The sequence below is a fragment of the Zootermopsis nevadensis genome, unplaced genomic scaffold (genome assembly GCF_977971745.1).
Source record: "Zootermopsis nevadensis isolate Lab colony 2312 unplaced genomic scaffold, Znev_1.0 Znev_ptg000029l, whole genome shotgun sequence".
Taxonomy (NCBI): domain Eukaryota; kingdom Metazoa; phylum Arthropoda; class Insecta; order Blattodea; family Termopsidae; genus Zootermopsis; species Zootermopsis nevadensis.
The window spans coordinates 14,892,432-14,913,186 of NW_028259161.1; the positions used below are offsets into that span (position 1 = coordinate 14,892,432).

At 37.8% G+C, this 20,755-nt stretch overlaps 1 protein-coding gene across 5 annotated transcripts; it reads right to left on the bottom strand.

The window, feature by feature from the left end:
* Positions 1 to 1,264: 1,264 nt before the first annotated feature.
* Positions 1,265 to 20,734, bottom strand: PolA2 (DNA polymerase alpha subunit B). Of its 5 annotated transcripts, XM_087358068.1 has the most exons (12): positions 20,377 to 20,733; positions 18,024 to 18,103; positions 15,675 to 15,900; positions 14,518 to 14,578; positions 11,121 to 11,221; positions 10,732 to 11,011; positions 7,502 to 7,561; positions 6,658 to 6,916; positions 6,211 to 6,442; positions 4,176 to 4,379; positions 2,258 to 2,444; positions 1,265 to 1,536 (listed from the first exon to the last, which is right to left on the bottom strand). In XM_087358068.1, exons 3-12 carry the CDS (start codon positions 15,842 to 15,844, stop codon positions 1,405 to 1,407), a joined length of 1,686 nt encoding a protein of 561 aa, XP_087214194.1. In that variant the 5' UTR covers positions 15,845 to 15,900; positions 18,024 to 18,103; positions 20,377 to 20,733; the 3' UTR covers positions 1,265 to 1,404. The 5 variants fall into 5 exon arrangements, with proteins under 5 accessions (XP_087214194.1, XP_087214195.1, XP_087214192.1 ...); XM_087358069.1 differs by lacking the exon at positions 18,024 to 18,103 and having other exon boundaries at positions 20,599 to 20,734; XM_087358066.1 differs by lacking the exon at positions 18,024 to 18,103 and having other exon boundaries at positions 20,377 to 20,734.
* Positions 20,735 to 20,755: the final 21 nt, after the last annotated feature.

Here is a 20,755-nt window from a genome sequence, read left to right on the forward strand (position 1 = left end):
GCCCAAACCATCTCATACATGAGTTTATCATCTTAATATTTGGCAAATACAAATTATCCTCAAGAAACAATTTTCTCCAGCCTGATCAGTCAGTTCTCCGAAGCACTGTTCTCAAGGACCCTTAATCTATGTTCTGTCCTTCATATGAGACCAAATTTCACAATCATAAAATAACAGACTACAAGATAATATTTTTAACAACACTGTAGCAATCATTTCCTGAATTTATTTTGCTCTCATTTCCTCACGAATGGAATTTTAATTTGTTCCTGTTGTACCCAAATGTCTGAACGTTTCTGCATTTTCAAAGGATTTATTACCTACCTTTTTAAAATGAATTTATCCTGTGGTTTGGTGATAAAACATGAATGTAGTTTTTGCTGTTTACTTTTACACCAATTTCCACATTAGCAATGTCAGTTGTCTGGAATGGTTAATTCAATATATTCACAGCTACCCTCCAACCACCCCATCAGCTGTACTGTTCAGACCAGATTACTTGCTAGCAGAGTTCCAGTGCTGTAGAAACGTGAACTCAGCACCACTAGTCAGTACACAGAATGACCAAGTAGCACTCTTTTGTCAGTCTATTAATCATAATCAGAGCAATGTGTGCCCTAAAGATGGAGGCAGCAAGCACCCCTTAAATGTCAGTATATATTTCTTTCAGACCACACGGCACAACCCAAAAGTCTGCCACGAACAAGGCAATATTTTCAAAAGGACACAAAGTGCAGAGGTGCACACACACACTGTGTATCTCCTTGCTCTTTACCCATCCACTAAGAACATGCAAGTAACCTGGTCCGATCAGTACACACACAACTGCTTATTCAACAAATCAACAGGTACCCTCACATTTGAATTCCAAATGAAAGCATAATGGAAGTTACAGGTGAAATATACATTCTTCTTCTTCTTTATTACGCCGTCTCCTTTACAGGAGGTTGGCGACATATTATGAATAGGATCCTTCCATCCTTTTCTCGGACTGGGACCTGTTCATATGCTTTTTAGGCAGGTGATACAGAAGTGCCTTCTTCTGTGTGTATGGAGTAATTATTGGGAATCCGGGGAAGCCCTGGAGGAAAACTCCGTGTTGCCTAGATCACGGCCTTGCCCAACACAAGTTACTGCCGGGACCCCAGAATCACAAGGCAAGTGTTCTAACCGCTAGACCACAATGGTGATTAAACAAACATTACTAGCAAGTTATTTGTTCTTTGTGAAGGACAAGGGGAAGAGGCAAGTTTAACACCACAAATCAAGCCTAATAAGATGTTTATTACAACAGCATGCTTTAAATTAAATATAGTGAAACTAGAGGTAATTGATACTCGCAGTGGCAAAGATGTCAGTCACGAGAAATCACAAAATTAAGCCAGCAATACGCCCAGTGCAGTTTTATATTTTTACTACCTGTGCACTGACATTAACATCTCCTTTAACACAAGACACTTCCAGACGCGCAAAGTTACCACCAACCAAACCTTTGGCCAAATGCTCAGGGTTAACAGTTATGCAGCCATTCAAGTTCTGTAACACAAAAAAATCTAATTAATAAATATGGCACAAAAACCTAAGAAGAGACAAAGTACATAAGAAGTTTACATCTAATAAAAGAATAAGAAGTTTCACCATACAAACTTAAATTCAAATAAACACACACAATTTGTAAGACTTGAGGTTCTCACAGCGGTGAGTATGAAGATATCCGTCTTCTGGGTTATTGCGCTGTGTAGTCTGGTCGATGTTAACCAACGTTTCAGAGGTCATACTGCCTCCGTCATCAGGGCGGAGGCAGTATGACCTCTGAAACGTTGGTTAACATTGACCAGACTACACAGCGCAATAACCCAGAAGACGGATATCTTCACACACAATTTATTTAACAGAAGCAAATTCAACACGTAATGACATCCATTTCAAACTATATTTTCACAAGACTAGATGAACTGAAACTGCAAAGAGTACTGACAATCTACACTTGGACACAAGCATCATAGGACTTCCTTCAGGAATACTTTCCCAAAATTTAGGAACCAGTTGAGACAAAGACTGACACCTATTCATGTTGGGACTGGTGAATAGCACCACCCGCAAGACACAACATAGAAGAAAACAGCATCACGTTTCATGTGACTGCATGGGCCCAGTTAAACAAATATTTGTCACGTGGTAATAAATGCAAGTGATGACAGAAGACTGAACTAAGCAAAGTACTGCACTTCATAGGTGCTTGTACTGGAGAATTCACCTTAATAAAGCAACGAAGGTCTGAAGGCAGGATTAATATGTGTGGCATAACTTCCAGTGATGCATATTTTGCCCATAACTCTAAATCAAGATTAATTTCTTCTGCTGGTGGATACAAGGGATAGAAACATTGTTGGGATAAGATGTGGCCAGCAATGCGTCCTAATCTGTCTGACCCCAACCGCAACCTGCAACATACACAAAAACACAGAACTTCAGAAAAATGCTGCAAAAACATCAATTTATAAACTGTCATATGATTTGCATTTGTTGAAGCTTTTATAAAACATTGCAATTCAACAGAAAAAACTTAAATAAGCATTTTCATTCTCATAAAATGCAGCTGATCTATGATCAGTGCACACCATGGCATAACTGTCAACTTAAGCAATAGGCGATTTCACTTTTACCAATCTCCACTGACTGCAGTACCCCTCTATCATCATGCTGCAAATGTTCAAATTCATATCTGTACCACAGCAGACAGGAAGTTCCTGTAAGTTCATTATGAAGTTGTAAATGTTGGTATCATCTGAGATGAATTGACTTGTGCTTGCTAAGTAAACACTCTTCCGAAAGCACTTATAATTTGGGAAGTATCTTGCATCCCTGTACATGGAATTAGTAGCTAATACTTGAAATGGTACCATTCCTTCTGCAGTACACCAGATCCTGAGATATACCAGAATGCAGCAGAAACAAATGAAGACCATGGTAAAATTTAAAAACATTTCAGGGCACTGTGTATTATGTTCACTTACATTTAATATGAATTTTTTTTATTTATTTAGTGTTCTGTCTGACGACAGGTCCATATGAACAGGATCCTTCCATCCTTTTCTCGGACTGGGACCTGTTCATATATGTTCTTGGCAGATGATCCAGAAGTGGTTTGCCATTGCCTTCTTCTGTGTGTGAATGGAGTAATTGTTGGGATGCCACGGAGAAACCGGGGAAGCCCCCGGAGGAAAACTCCGTGTTGCCTAGACCGCGGCCTTGCCCAACACAAGTTATAAATTCGGGCACCGCCGGGAATCGAACCCGAGACTCCCAGGATTACAAGGTTGAAGAATGTGTTCTATTGATTAGTTTCTTTTATAACCACAATAGTTACTCTCCTTCTCCAAGCTGTATACAGCACCTCTCAAATACTGTGGGATATAGTCAACTTGGTCAATACCATTAAATAATTTTACAATCTAGTAATTGGGAGATATATCCTTCACAGACATGTTTTTTCAGATTAAGTCAAGAAGAATGAGATTGGCGGGTCATGTGGCGCACATGGATGGGGCAAGATGTACTACCCAGATGACCAAAATCAAAGGACATTACTGCAAAAACCTCAAAACCCGTCCTTAATTTGTCATCATCTTTAGGAAATACCAAGCATTTTCCAATGCAATAAACACTTGTTCCTAATGCCTTTCAACAAAAATCATTTTGTTTTATAGATTATTTAACTGCTTCTCAAATAATTTTTTCCAGAAATGTGATACAAATTTATGATCATTATCCAAAGTTATAGTAGAACCACTCTCCACTGTTTGCAAAAATCAGCTTCCTCATAACCGCAGCAAATAAATGTCAATGCTACAAACACCATTACTTATGACACACTATAGAAGCATAAATTCTCCTATTTGCAATCTAGCATAAAAATACATACACACGCGGCTTATGAGAGAACAGCAGTCAATCATTTACCGACTACAGCCTGATATATGAATCTTCTTCAAAACTCGGAATTAACTCATTTTTGAATTAATAGGAAAGAAAAAGTTAATATTTTTGAGCAACCACCAACCCAAGATATCTCAGGATAATCAGGGGAGTGGTTAATGGTCACACTAATGTCTATTCTATGTTACTTTTCTTTCTGTGGAAGTCTAGTCTTTGCAAACAAAAAGTCAACTCACTGAGATATTTCCTCTTTTCCCAAATGAAGCAATACATCTGTAGATGTTACACCAATTGTAAGACCATGGATATCCACTACACAAGGATCAGGAGCCAAAGTTAATTTTGCATACTGCTTCCGAAGCACATATGGTGGAACTGGATACACTGCATGGTGATGGGCATCGCGACAAGAAGGAACCATCAGCACTTTCGTATTCAGCCTAAAACCATAAGAACATGGGGCTTACATATTTCCAAACCAAAGTAGCAACACTGGAGAAACTCATATTTCAACAACTTGGGGAGGATAAAAGGAGTATATTATACTGCCAAAGATGAAACAAAGACAATTTTATTAAGCAGTGATGTTCATAAAATGCTACACAATATCAAACAAGCAATGTACCAAATATCCATACACAGAAATCTGTTTATGAATAATAATGTGCCAGAAATAGTCCTTAATAATTATGGTTGATCCTAACACTGAAAACTCGTTTCAAAATGAAGGAACATCAAAGATGTGAATGCTATATATAGCAAAGACAATTGTTGTGTACTGCACCTGAGGTAGGTGATTGTTGGAAATGGGTAGAGATGAACTGCTTCCTAAGTGAATAATTACAGTTCACAATTAAGTAATATAACAGATAGAGGTATATTTACAACAAGTAACACTAAAGCATCGATCAAGCATGTTAAGCAGTCCTGTCTGCGTTTAAGAAAGAACTATTTTCCCTCTAGCAAAACACATCTTACTAACACAATGATTACTACTTGTGTAGAACCAGGCTTAGCCCAATGGCAAGTGAAAAAGTGATCAAACACTCACATAATAAGATGAATCTCTCTTCATGCTAGATTCAACATGGTTGCCAACACTCATCTTGACTTCAACTGAGGTGCTTCTTGGACCTTTTTATATTAAAACTATTGTCTCAATGCCTCAGGCTTGAGGACCACCTGAGTGCTGAGGTTCTGAATGGCAGAAAAGAGTGTTCTTTCTCATCAAACTTATGCCTTATATGGGCACATGACAACTGATTTTATTCCTATTTGGTAATATGTGGATACTGAAATTGACCCTTGATATTAGCATATATGGTGGACTTCACACTCGTGGCCATTCCAAGAGAATGTCATCGTCAGTCACGACAATACATTTTGCTTGTTAAGATTGTAGCATGCAAGTTGGAAAGTTGTAACATTACCGAAAAGAGGTAGGTTATCATGTACATGGCCAAAAGCCATGTAATTAAGGTAGTACCTGTAAAAAATAGGAAGAGGACAAGGCCGGTCATATATACAACACCATCTTGCAGTGAAGATAACTAAGAATACACCACACTCCTTGCACCTTGCAGTCAGGAAAGGGAAAGCCAAATATCAAGCTTCTTGCTAATGTCTAACAGCCAATACAATTAGCACAAATAATGCTGCCAAATCTAATACTGTGTATTCACTCACACAGCACTTCGTACTACCCAAATCAAATCCTCTAATATGACATTCATCCACTTTATGAAAAAACATGCATGTAGTTTCTGGATAAATATGATATTTCCAGGATAAAAAATTAAGCGGCACTATTACGGCTGCCTCCGAAGTTCTTATGTACGACTGAAAACTGTAGGAAATTACAAATTGTGGTGGCCTACAGTGGCAAAATAATCACACCACATTTCACACAAACCAGTCAAATGGTTCAGAATCTAAAAGGAGAAATATACAAACAGCATGACAATTTTTCAAATCTATTTATACTTTAAACAAACAAGGCTAAAAACATTATATACAATGGTGTCTATATAAAAATAAATACAGCATAATCTCCATTGTCCCTACAACCCAGTTGTGGATCTTTGCCACCTCCTTTTCGGAGGTTTTCCTAGTCTTTAAAGTGTGCGTTTGTGGGTAGTGAGTGACCAGCCCATTGCCTCTGCACAATTTCCACTCAATCCTATTTAAATGCTTGAGGAATACAGCATAACAAAATCTAATAAAATGGAAATGATGGCTATTCAAAATTCACAATTTTCTTATAAGGCTTACTTTTTCAAGGGTTCCATGATGCCATCAACAATCTTCTCAAAGAAGGCTAGAAAGGTTTCTGCAAGCATTCCTTCAACCACATGAGGATGTGTGGCATCAATAAATGGGCCAATTAAAATGACCAAATGTGGCTTATGTTCCAGAATATATTCCACAAAGTCCTGCAATGGTTGGTAAGTTAAAGTATCAGACTGAGTAAATGGACCAGCTGCCACAACAATCTGCATTGGACCTGAAACAAAAGAAAACCTCAATGGACTGCACTACACTGCAGGTTGAGAACATGAAACTGACTGTACAAATGTTATTGTATCCCACATACTAACAGAGCAAAAACATTCATTCAAGAGACCCAAATTTGTGAAGTGTTTTATGGAGACTTTAAAACCCATACAAAACCATAGGTACAGTTTGGCCATGCCAGTTGATAATCACAAGCCTGTTTACCATTTTCTTCCGTTGACAGAGATGGTTTTGGAGGAAATGGCAAGGAAGCATCACTGTAGATCTGTTTAGCACATAATTTACTCCCCAGTGGGTTCTCCCCTTCAACTACAATTATTTGTCCAGGAAACAACGAAAAATTTTCCACTTGTGATAAATCCATGGGAACGGACTTGCCAGCAAAGCTTTCAAGTACTATAGACTTAGCATTAAGCCGTCCATTACTGTCACAGCACACCCTGCCCACACCAACAAACTGGCTCTGTAACAATACAATCCCAGAACTCTTAAGATTAACATTTTAATCACAAAAGTGAGTTCATCTTCAATACTGCAAGTCTGTACATTAAATGTACTCATGGAAAAGCAACACATAAATGAACAAATGCCTACTTTTTTTTTCATAGGACACCTCTCTGTGTAGATACATCAAATCACCCAACAATGTAACTTCAGTCCTTAATAAGGAAATCAAATGTAAAGAACCATACTGTACTTAACAACCTTCTTACACTAAATACCTCAACCAAACCTGAGAGTTCAGCATTAAATTTATAAACTAAAATGTAAGGTGAAAGTAAAATATGCATAATTTTGCCAGAAACTTGTATAATTCTCGTCCTTACTTTTCATAGCCAAGTTCAATGTACAGATTCAGCTTAAGGTAATAAATAACATCAAACATTAAGGACTATCTACTGTTTTGACAAACAATGCAGTTGCCACCTTCTGGGCAAATATGAAATGGTAGAACTGTCCAAACACCTACCATTACACACCTTTAATATGGCAAATGCAATGTTTACCAAAACACTGGATAATTTTCAGCACTCAACATGACACTTACCTGAAAGACAAAGTGGTACAGGTTGCACAAGGTTTTCGATAACAAACACTTCAACAGGTACTGTAATGCAAACATTTATCCTAAACTAAGAGCTTTGTACAAGTACAGATAGAAAGAACAATCACAAGAGTTTTGACAACTCATTTTGTGACACTAACAGTAGATACTGTCATTACTGACGATTTCCTCTAAATCAGTGAGTTTTCTGCAAGTAATGCATGAGATATGATACTTGTATTTTATGGATACCAGCAACCTCTATTCCACATACATCAATTTTAGTCAAAACTCGTTAAAAATAAAGAAAGAAAATTAGTATTTTTATGCTTTTTCTGGGCATTTCTTTCCATCCATGCATCATGGATATCTTACAATACAGCTATGCATCACCACAGTATATCATCTCAAAACCACCAACTCTCTTGACATCGTAGGATCCAACTCTTGGTTGGGAGTTCATGTAAGCACTGACCATGCCATAAGCCCCAACACTACCTGCAAGAGGAGCACGTGCACTCCAATCTATATCCGTGTTTCTGTGTGCACAGGCAGCAACTGTGTTTACAATCCAAGATGGCAGGGCTGCCAGCACCCAGTTGGCAACAAAAGACTCGGTGCCTAACTCGGAAAGGCCATAAACATCATCTTTTGGCAAGATTAACCCCATATGCGAATGAAATTTTTGGGGATTATCAGTGTCGGTTCAGACGAAACAGGTCAACGATTAATCAGATCTTTTGCATTCCTCAGATACTAGAGGAAAAATGGGAGTTCAGTGGGACCGTACATCAATTATTTATAGATTTCAAAAAAGCCTATGACTCTGTGAAGCGAGAAGTGTTATATAAAATTCTTACTGAATTTGGTATACCAAAGAAGCTAGTGAGTCTAATAAAAAAAATGTGCTTAAATGAAACCTGTAGCAAAATTCGAGTAGGTAAATATATATCTGAGACATTCTTCATCAAGAACGGTCTATAACACGGAGATGCTTTGTCTCCCTTGCTCTTTAACTATGTGCTAGAATATGCCATCAGGAAAGTCCAAGATAGGCAGGACATCAGCTATGGGCATGTGCTGATGATGTTAATTTATTGGGGGACGATATGAATACAATAAAGAGGAACGCAGATGTTTTACTAGAGGCTACAAGTAAATTCAGAAAAAAACTAAGTACATGTCGGTATCTCGTCATCAGCAGACAGGCGGGCAAAATTATCTTAGGGTAGCTAATAAGTCCTTTGAAAGGGTTACAAAGTTCAAATATCTGGGAACAATAATAACAAATCAAAATGACACTCATGATGAAGTTAGGAGGAGATTAAATTCTGGAAATGCTTGCTACTTCTCAATTCAAAATATTTTGGCTTCCCGTCTGATTTCTAAGAACCTGAAAATTAAAGTATACAAAATAATACTTTTGCCTGTTGTTTTGTATAGGTGCGAAACATGGTCTCTCACTCAGAGGGAGGAACACAGATTGCAGGTGTTTGAGAATAGGGTGTTGAGGAGGATATTTGGGCCTAAGAGAGAAGACGATGGGGCATGGAGAAAACTGCATAATGATGTATGTAGCGCGCATGGATGGGACAAGAGGGGTGCACCGGGTATTGGTTGGGAAGCCTAAGGGGAAGAGACCGCTGGGGAGACCTAGACGTAGATGGGAGGATAATCTCAGGCATGCTCTATGGGAGATAGGAGTTGAAGGAGACTGGATTTCGTTGGCCCAGGACAGGGTCCGGTGGAGGGCTTTGGTTAATTCGATGATGAACCTTCGGGTTCAGTAAGTCATCTAGTTAGTTAGTGCATCAGGGCTGTAGTGTCCCCAACCCTTTTCCCCTTTAGATGTCACCTGAGAATAGAAGACAAAAAGTAGTCCAGGATTATCGTTAAAGGTCACGGCTGCCCTGAATACAATGCTGTTTGCAGACAACCAAATTGCAATTCAAGAAAGTGAACATGAACTGCAAAGATCTGTATTTCACCTACATTTTTATGCAAAAGCTATAATTTGAAGATCTCAACGAATAAAACCAAAACAATGGCTTTTAAAGGGAAATACCTAGTTCAAACAAAAACTGTGATAGAAAACAAAACTCAAACAGGTCAACCACTTTAAATATTTAGGTTATGATGTAACATTCGTGGTGGAAACTGACATAGATGCTAAGATACAAAAATTCCAAAATGTGTAGCACTATTAGGGTAACACTTAAAGGCAAAACTCAAAAAAATACACAAATAAAATTTTACCAAGTGACGGCTGTTCGTACCCTACTGTATGAAATTGAATGTTGGATAATGAAAAAAGGACACATGCAAAAAATACAAACAGCAGAAATGTAATTCCTCAGATCTGTAAAGGGATGCACAAGGCTGGTTAATATTAGGAATGAAGATAAAAGGAAATAATGAATGATAAAATAAGAATATACAGACAAAATTGGCTCAAACTTGTGGAAAGACTGAAAGGACAAGTGCCAAAATAAGATCTTTGGTATAAGCCCAAAGGGAAAAGAGATCCCGGCAGACGGAATTCACAGAAGCCAGAACAAGTCATCAGCCTAATCCTTGAATTCGATAAGTTATCACACCAAACATTTTTGATATTATTATTATTATTTCAATCTTACTATTATTTTCTGATGGTAAATTATCACTTCTAACTGTAGAACCAGGCTGAAAGAATAACATTTAGGACAGAATAGTTAACAATACTCACTAATTAGTGTGATAACTTCTAGTGCAATATGGTCAGCTAGGACATCTCTACAGGCCTCTATCTTAGTGTTATTGGTTCTTAAGACTTATATACAGTTATTGATTTGTCAAACAATGCTTTCATGCCCATCCTCTGGCCCATCATGACTGGGTGTTGTACATGAACTGTGATAACAAACCTTATTAGGGAATTGAATGTTGATATTATGCCTGATTAGGGTGTTCACTCTTACAGATGGGTATATCCACTTGATACATCATGTGCATGCCCATCCACACATACATAAAAATCAACTTATAATGAGTTCAGATTTTAATCTTAAACACATTCTTTTAGGAAAGCAGTAAACATTATGAGTTAAATTATCAGATGTTTATGGAAAAGCAATTATACATTTTAAAATCATAATGGTTTTGTATGGAAGAACTGAGATGGTGATATCCAAATACCAGACTATTTTAATCAATCTGAATTCTTGCACAGCTTTTCCTTCATCATAATCCTTTACCTGATGAGGCAGATTTACTGCCTGGGGCTCCTCCAAAGAAAACTTGCTAACTATCTCCTGCCCCAAGTGATAAACAATTTCATCTAGCACTCGAGCCATGTCTCGCAGTTGGTTGAACATGTAATAAGTGCTGGAAGGCATGTGTGAATATGGTAACTGGATTACTAGTTGAAACTCCGTGTTTTCTGGATACCAGTCCGTCGTTCTACATTTCTCGCCGTATGTGCACACTGCATCACCCTTGTTTGTGCGAGCCCTGTATTTGCTGGACGGTGTTGCACTGCCAACAAAAAGCAGCTGCATTTAAAGCACAAGAAGACAGGAAATGGTCTGAAAATTCACAATTGGTCTTTTCACAATGCCATATAAAAACGCACGTCATTACGTACACAGTAGGTGAGAAGCTGGCAGGAGAGAAGGTGGCCCTGGGGCTGCGTCCACGTGCTGGCCTAGTATCTGGCGTGTGATCATCATATCTTCCACATTTGTTCTGTAATAACAACACACACTTTTACTTAATGGCTCGTCACTCTCAAAGCATGAACACATTATGTCTTCCAACTGAAACATAACATCCTCTTTAGGAGGATGCAAGTCCCTTTTGGTCTTCAGACATTACACCAAAGATACTAGTGAAATCTGGTCAGCTGAAGAAACAACTTTGTGCTCTTAGTTAGTTATCAAAAGACAACAAATACATTTATTATGAGGCAAATGTTCTATTTTTCTAAATTATAAACATTAACTCAGGTCAAATTAATTATGCTTTATGAAATACTCTTTGCACAATGCGCATGACATGAACCCTTATAGGGCTGGCTATGTCTTTCTGTCCACACGATTCAACTCAAGAATGTATGGACAAATGCACACTTTAAAACTTCCTATAAGAGTTATACTTTGTAACTTTCAAGGCATACTTTTTAATTTCTTAAAACAGGTACAATTTTTAACTTTTTACGATGAGCAATAAGATAAACATGGCAGTTAGAACAAAAAGTATCTCTACTTACTATAAGCCCTGAAATTATAGTAAAAGATCTTATAAAAATGTGCAATGTTTACATTTTAGAATGTAAAACAACATATTTCTGTTTATCATTGACAACTTCATGAACTATGCTTCCATGCATTGAAAATATCTGTGGTGAAATGAGTGACAAATTGTAAACAAATGTAATGTATTCATCACATACACTATGAACAGCTAGGAGAACTCTAAAATTGCACAGTATTTTCTGGGACTGTTAGTAAAACAATTCTAACCTAGGCCTTCTAAATATGAAGTGTCAACCACCTGATCAATATGTCCTGTATTTGGACAAACTGTCTGCTAAAAAAACTTTACACGAATGATATAATCAACCAGAGGGAAGAGGATATGAATTTTTTCACTCTAACAGAATGTTGGGAAATGATTCCAAGATAGTATCATTTGCATTAAAAATTTCTCTCCCAAGCACTCAATTTGGCATTAATACGATGTCTCACACACAATGTGCACACACAATTCTGCACATTAAAGCATTAACTATGGCCAGTTTTTCTATAAATGTAAACTACCAAGACCTAGTAAATCAGTTAATGCCCATGAACATTAAGAAACTTCTGTATAAAGCATAAAACCAAAGAATAAACTTGTAAACAAAGCATACTCCTAAATTGATAATGGACAGGTCCACTCCACATTCCAAACTAATCCAATATTTATAGCCTACCTCAAGTTTGTGGGTGAGAAACACAACCGCCTCAGAAATATGACACTATCACAACTCAAGAGACAATGAAAACTCCAGGATATAAAACTCTTGACAGGCAACAATGCACACCCTTCACGCTGATGTTGCAAGCACTGACTGCAGTAGACGAGTATGGATCTAGTCACGCTTCAAGCCGCGTCATCCAGACCCAGACCCGCCATCAGTAACCAGTTCTCTTTTAATTGGTGCTATGTAAGAAGTTTAGATATGAAGTACAAAGCATAATTAATACAAAATTCCAATACACTTAAATATAAACCAAATAATGATTACCATCATTAAGGGCCATAAAGTTTGTTACTTATCGCAGTGCATACAATACCATGATGACACAACACATCTTCAAATATCTACACAAACTAAAGAATAAATTAGAAGTGAAAAAATCAGTTATAACACATTCCTATACTGCCCATTAATAAACACGTTCACTTCTTAGTACCAGAACTTAAAAACCAACCCCGTCGATAACTCTGCTGGAGATAATTCCATAATGATGGCTTTCATAATTTGTAATCTAATCTATACATCTATCATTATGGTGATTAGTCAAGAGAGATATGGTTAGCAGTTTTGAGTGTTCTTGAGAGACACAAGAAATGCCTAAAAAAATTTGGTCAATAGATTTTAAGAGGTCGCTGAGACCTATATGGGAGAAAAATACTAAACAGAAAACTCACCAGTTACACTCACTTGCCTCATCAAACACAAGAAATGTGTTAATTTGTTGGCAACGCAAATTTTCGAAGTACACTACATTTAATATCAATACTGGCTTAACTACAATTAAATAAACATTAATTTCAAAGAAGCATTCATCATACCAACAAAATGTAGAATTCATGTTCACAGTGATTTTCCTCGGTTCCCTTGATGAGTGTAGATCTAGTCACAATTTCTAAAACACGTGTACCAGACCTACGCCCACCAAAGGCCTCAAAGACTTTTCACACAAAAATGACAAAACAGATTAATCTAACAACATTCTTGTTGGCATCATCCACATTAATACCAAATAAACCACCCTTTCCCATGTTGTTACTCAACAGATACTGCACACTTTAGAAAATATGGGTAACAATTTAACTTAAAAAATCTCACAAAAAATTGAAATGGAAACTTATGCATGTAAGCAAACAAAAGAAAATAAAAATTAATAACCTGACCTGATACAAATTTACAACTAAAATCAGCAATTACACAAAAAATCTTTAGCACCAACAAACATAAATGGAGTATGTATATTTAGGACCTTTATTTCTGACACAGATATTCGACTTTCATGTATATTTTAGGAACTTCCCCCTATAAACACGTATAAATACAAAAATGTCTCCCTCGCTTTTGAAATCTGTTATTCGGATGGAAGAGTGGAGGGGAGGGCGGAATTTTCAAATAAGGTTTTTATTCTTGCTGTCCCATACATGTAACTTCTTTCAAGCATTTACATCTAATGTCGCTAAAACGAAATGCTTAACTTTGACACGTAAAGAATGAGTCCATTCTCGTTGAGAAAATGGATCTTTTTCAACATACCTCTGACGTTCCATACGAGAAGAACAATAATTTGTCAAGCCTTCCTGTTTTTTAACAGCGGGTCACTCACTCTAAGCACGCGGCAACACAGCAGAAATGACCTGCCAGTGACACCGCCTGACCCCTCCAATACCAAACAACCCTACAATGTAAGAGGTAAAGCAAAGCGTCCTTCTGTTGTGTATGCCGCTTATTGACCTTGGCTTCTTTGGGTCTGAACCTCTCACTGCAAGAGAACCCACGCCACAACTTTCTCAACAGTTCGCAATACCTAAGAATCAATATAAAACTTGGCAACATTGCCAACAGAACTGGTTATCCCCCTCGTCTTTCTCCTCCTGGAGGCTGGTTTGTCTCGAGCATCTATCTACCTTCTCATTTTCTTCCACCCCCCCCCCCCCCGCGCGCGCCTTCAGGGCACATACAATATGGCGGCGACATCATTAAAACATTCCACTTAAATTTTGTAGTAGCAATACAAAAATCTCACCTTTGCTTTAGGAGTAGAGCTGTATGAATCCAGAATGTTATCTTCGAGTTCAGCATCGCTTATACCTTAGTTAAGGATTAGACCAACAATCACCAAAACTGAGCAGGCATTTTAAAGTTTTAGAACACTGATAAATATTCCATGGTCACTAGGCTGTAGGGCTTAAAACAAGGATGATACCAACATGCAATAACAGGATTTGGTGGGAAGCAGACATGGTAAGTAAAAACAAACTGCAGCCCCATCCGACCGAAGGCCAAGATAGTAGAAAGCGGGATCCGAACCAGAGTTGACGGCGCGCCATGTGCTAACTCGCTCGAAACGAACGTCATATAGCTATGCAACAAGGCGGTAATCCACCAGACGCAAAGCACTTGCTTTCTTCTGCCCATACGCTGCTGACCCGCAAAGACAAATTCCTGATAACGTGATTGAAACTCTAGCACAAAGACTACAAAATTTCGCGCAATTACTTGAAAATGTATATCCCTCTTCTGAGCACATGTAGTTTTCCCAACGACACATGCAATGAAAATACGTATGTCAGTCTTCAAACGTATCACGAAGAAACGCATGTAATAATTACCATGATCGCCTGATGATAGGTAAACTTCTACCAGACTACAAGGAGTAACAACCCAGAAGACAGCCATCTAGACTCACCGCCGTAAAAACATCAAATCCTACTAATTACCTTCCTGACATTACACGTATATCGCCGTAATTCTCCACAATCCCTCTTGGCAAACGCTATGAAAATACCTTAAAAACGGGCAAGGTCGCTTATTTACACAGCATTTCCAGTTCATCTTCACCATACTACTATACTATGCAGTAGGAAAATAGACAAATGAGCCAAGATCTTCCTCCATATTTAAATTTAAATTCGGCATACCGAAGAGGCTGGCCACAACTATTTCAAAATATATTGGCAGTTATTCTCCATAACTGAATGGCATCTTGAAATGGCTATTGTACATGTAACAAAACTCGGAATGCAACATGCATGCCTGTCTCGTCCGTATAGATCCCAGAGGTATTACTAGTAAAAAAGGGTCGTAAAATGTCGAAGTCTGCACTACAAATACAGATATTTGCGAGAACGCTACACGCTCCGAATTCCGCAACATTTTTTTTCGACTGAATACAAAGGATACCCGGACTCCTTGCCCACGTAAATAACAAGCGTGTTCTCTTGTGACCTTGACGACTGCTGCTGGGGTTGGGGCTGATGATCCTGCTTCTTGCCGAACTCTTTGCGTTCCATCTGAACGAGCGTATCCAGCGTAGGGTCGGCACCCCTCAGCTGTGACACGCTGAAGGCCATCCATACCTCCACCAACTCTTCTTCGTCTATACCATTCAAGTTGCATATCTCCTCACCTGCGATAAAATAATAATACCGGCTCTTCTAACTGCATTGCACAGGCATTTCTGGGGTCAAAACGAAACTCCACAATCTCTTCCTCCTCAATACGTACCCCCTCACCTTCTAAAAAAACCCTAAAAAGGCAACGCATTTCTTAGGCCACCCACCACTAAAGATGTGTACCTCTTCACCTGCAATAACAACTATCCATCGACACTGGGATCACATTTATAAAATTTGAGGTTTTTATTGTGCCAAAACTTCAGAATATTGTACTGCCTCCATCCTCTCGGCCAAAACTGATAAAGTCAAGGTGCATATCTCCTCACCAACAAAATTACCTACCCTTCTAAACTATTGTGGCAAAGTATTTACAAATAGCACATTTCCAAACATTTCTAAAATTGAACTACAACTGAATTCCTGCCATTGTAACCTTGACATATTTTTTACCACTGCAGATGCTGAAGACAAATAGCCACGAAGAAATTCCACTTGTTAGATGGGCAATCACTTGAAAGTACTAAGGGAGTATCTAATTCCTTCTAAATGTTAATTCTTTACACACCACACACACAGAGCACCCTAAAAAAACACATAATGCTGACATCTAATCATTACGTACTATCTCTCTAGTTACTTTGGTTAAATTATACTTTGTTAAAGTTCTGAGGTTCTCCTAGCATTAAAAATGTTTATACTGGTCTTCTGAGTTGTAATGCCATGTGGGGACTTTTGGGTAGATATCAACACTTCACATAAACACACTGTCTCCATCATCAGGGCAGTTCTGAAGATGTGTAAGAAAAAAACTTGGCATTGTTAAATGCACAATCATATGCCAGACAAAGGCTGTGCTCCTAGGCTCAAATCTAAACAACGGCACAGATGTTTTTCACCAATACCAATCAACCTACACATTGCTAAAATCCAACATATTAGGAGTCAGCTATCACTGACCTCCCCACAGTTAAAAAAAACATGCAATTCAGGAAATTCTTAGGCACAACTGTAATTGTGTTACAATGCCTGTTATTACAAATCAACCAGCATGTTTATTAATAGAACCAGTGCCCTGTAATTCTTAACAAAATTAGAAACCTATCATCCAATGCATGAACACCTATCATGCAAGATTCAATTTATCTACAGGATCCATTATTTGGTAGTCCAGGCAGCAATGAGTGCCTGCCTGCTGTCTCCACTAACCAATCACTTCATCATATTATTCTGTTTCACATGCCTCTAGGCAATTTCCCCCCAAACTCAAACTTCCACTAGCATACAAATTTCATGTTATGAGACACAGTATACGTATACATGATACATGATACATTTGTAATTCCCTAACAGTCCCTCCATTATCAATTTACACTTTATTTTAGACTGGCAGGATCAGTTACAATTCAATCTACCTTTTGTGTTTGAATTCCTTGCCACCAAAAACAATATGGCAGGTCCATGGACTTCTGAGTCTTGTGTGCAAGATTAATAATGAGAGACAGCATACCCTTAATTTAATTAGTTGCTTTACAGTGCTAGTAATGCACTTTCAGACCATCATTTCTACTAGGAACACCATTAAATATATTAGTAATATGAACACCTAAAATTACACAAGGTTTGTTAAAACAATACCATGTGACAAGTTAGTTAAATGCTAAAAATTCAAAGGCCACTACCGGACATTTTCAGTTTTAATAGATAAAGTCTATTAAAACCAAAAATGTCCGCTAATGCCTCGCATCCATAAAAAATCTGGCAATACCAGACAGTGTCTGTAAAATGTTATCTGTTAAATTCTTACTATAAAAAGGCAATAACAGTATACTTTTGCAAATATTTCATGTTTAAATTTGAAAATAGAGTACTCACATTTCATGAGACACATAATCAAGACTTTTGAGCAAATAAGCAGGAAAGAGCTACACAAGTGTTTCCTTCATAAGTAGAACACAAGAATATGTGTGCTTGACTACTACAAACCTACACAAAATTTTAAATAGTTATTTTTCAGAATATATTTAAAATACTGGGAGCAGCAGAGTGTTAATACAAGTATCCCATTGATGCACCAGCTATTAACTGTCCCTCACCTTGAGTATTACAACGGTATAAATATGGTTATTTTGCTTACTAGGGTCAGTGGTGGAACATGCATTATCTCAGGGTTGACATGGATGCCAAATGGGTGTGGTATTAAAGGTGAAGGTACTCCTGAAATGAACCAGCAATAAATAAATAAGAAATAATAATGCTGGAAACTCAAATCATCCCCTGCACTTAACATTATTTATATGACTAGGTTTGAAGTCACATCTTACAAATTCTTCTCTAGTAACTAACCTATTTTGCAAAGAAATATAGGACCTCTGTAATCACTGGAAGCAGGAATCTGGAAAGCTTGGTGGACCACAACTTAAAGATCCTTTCTCATTTTATACTCGTTTCAAATCCACACACAATTTGTGGATTTCAATCAGACTCTTATTATTATTATGTCTCACCCACCAGAAGACATCAGTGACCAGTTAACATTTTCTGTGCACACAATTCAAATGAACTGATTCTGAGATAAGAGGAAGAGAATAACACAACCCTTCCCTGTTCCATGAACATGCCACAGACTGGACAACTGGGGTTCAACCCCCGAGGGTAGGGGATTTTTCCTCTTAGCCTCTGCATTCAGACCAGTTCTGGGGCCCACCCAGCCTGTCAAATGAGTACCAGGGACCTTTCCCGGGGGTAAAGTGTGGCCAGGGCATGATGATAACCACTCATCCCCATCTAAAGCCAAGGTTAAGAATGAGTCGGAGCTATACCACCTCTCCCCCCAAGTGTCTACTCGGCATATAATTGGACAGCTCTAATTTACTTTTATAATGACCAAAAGCGGCTGGGTTTCTGACACTTTCGCATATCTATTCAACTACTGCAACATTCCCTTGCGAACCAAACAGCTTCAACCACTTGTTGTACACTTATTTGTGTACGTGGCATTTAAAGAATACAGTTACATCAAGCATGAAGCAGATGTCAGCATGCCAGTCCAAGACAATGCCAAAGAGCAAGAACAAAGTGTTTAAGCATTGAGATATAAGCATTCAAAGTATGCTACATATTACTAGTTAAGGCAATTTCATAATTTGCATTTTGCTCTCTCTTTGCGCACCACCCACTATTGTTCCTGCCAGTCACTTCAGCAAAGGAACTGTTTGAAAAATTTAAAAATCTGGAATTATTTTTGATCTACCTTCTGTCATTAAGCCTCCTGAGCCTAGAGTCTATTATATTTTTATGCTGAAGAAAGTCTTTAGGAATAACCTGAATAACCATCAACACAAATGGTTTTTATGTCAGTACACCATTCATAAATAATAATTCTGCCTCCATCATCAAAGCCCTGATGCCACAGGCAGCAAGCACCTCTACAAAATTAGTAAATTTCTACCAGACTACACAGTGCAACATCCCAGGAGACATCCATCTTTCTGTCAACACATCTCTTAGCACAGCTATTCTAGTCCTACATGTTCAAAATACAAGTATCAAGTTGTCAACTTTGTTAACGTTGGGGCACATAAAGTGTCTACTCAAAACTGAAAAATAATTTCCATCACTGCTGTAGAACAGTAATCCTTACATTACCAAAAGTGGATAAAAAACAACCAAACAAAATCAAATTATAATACTTGGGTTAGGATCAGTTCAAACACACATCTGAAATCAGTTATAAGACAGAGATTCAGGCAAATCTGAATGACTTGGATGATATACTTTCATTCCAACAATGCATTTGCAATTTCACTAAGATGGGCAAAGTTTGAAATTCCTATCCACTGCTTCTCACAATCCCACTTCTACAATGAAACTTTAAATTCAGACAGTGTTTCATTCATTACAAAAATATTACATAAAACCATACAGAGTATAATTTACATAGAATTTCAACATAAATAAATAGTTCCAAAACCATGGTTGAACTGCTAAATAGAACTGAACGTCCAAAATGAAATTATCACACAAATGCATGTGCTACAAACACAATCATTCGTTTGTAACGCTGATAAAAAACCTTTAATTTGTTAATAATATTAACTTGAAACAGGTAAAATTTCTCGGCGCTACCACGCTAAACAATCAGCGAACAAGTACTAAACGGCGGAACAAACACGTCTTCAACCTCTTTAAAACAACTCATGCTTACTTTTCCACACAAAACAAACCGGCATAAAGTTTTGAAATAGGTCAGAAAATAAATTTTCTTCTCAAACACAATTAATGCTTCAAATACGCGACTACGTACGACACATGTGTATATATCCTACAGTCGCTGATTAAATTACATAGCAACATATAAATATTTTTTTTATACTTGGCAATTACCAACAAAGCGCCACCGCTTTTTCCAAGGTAATCGCCTTCTAAAGTGGGAAAATTGTATCAGATGCTCCTTTGGAAACATAAATTTCTAAATATAACCAACTTACATTTGCCCAGAACTTCTTCGGGTACGTTACTAACTCCAAGGTACGAAAACTGCTCCTTCAAAGTTTCCTTTCTCACCATCTTGGCGCTTCATGAAAACGCGCGCAAATGCATGCACAAAGCCGCGCATGACTTTGACCTTGACTTTCCATTGGTTAATAAATTTTATCGTGCCACACGTACTATTTGAAACAATGTTAAAATTATATAACAAGCTGATTTACCTATATGTTGAATGTAACCGAAGATATACACCTATATAGACTTAAAAAATTCTACTTGTTGTACAGACTAGCTTAAAGAATACGCTGCCTCATTCTACACGCCAACTTCACACAGTGGTCAAAATCACAGATGTATAAGCACAGCCGCGATTATAAC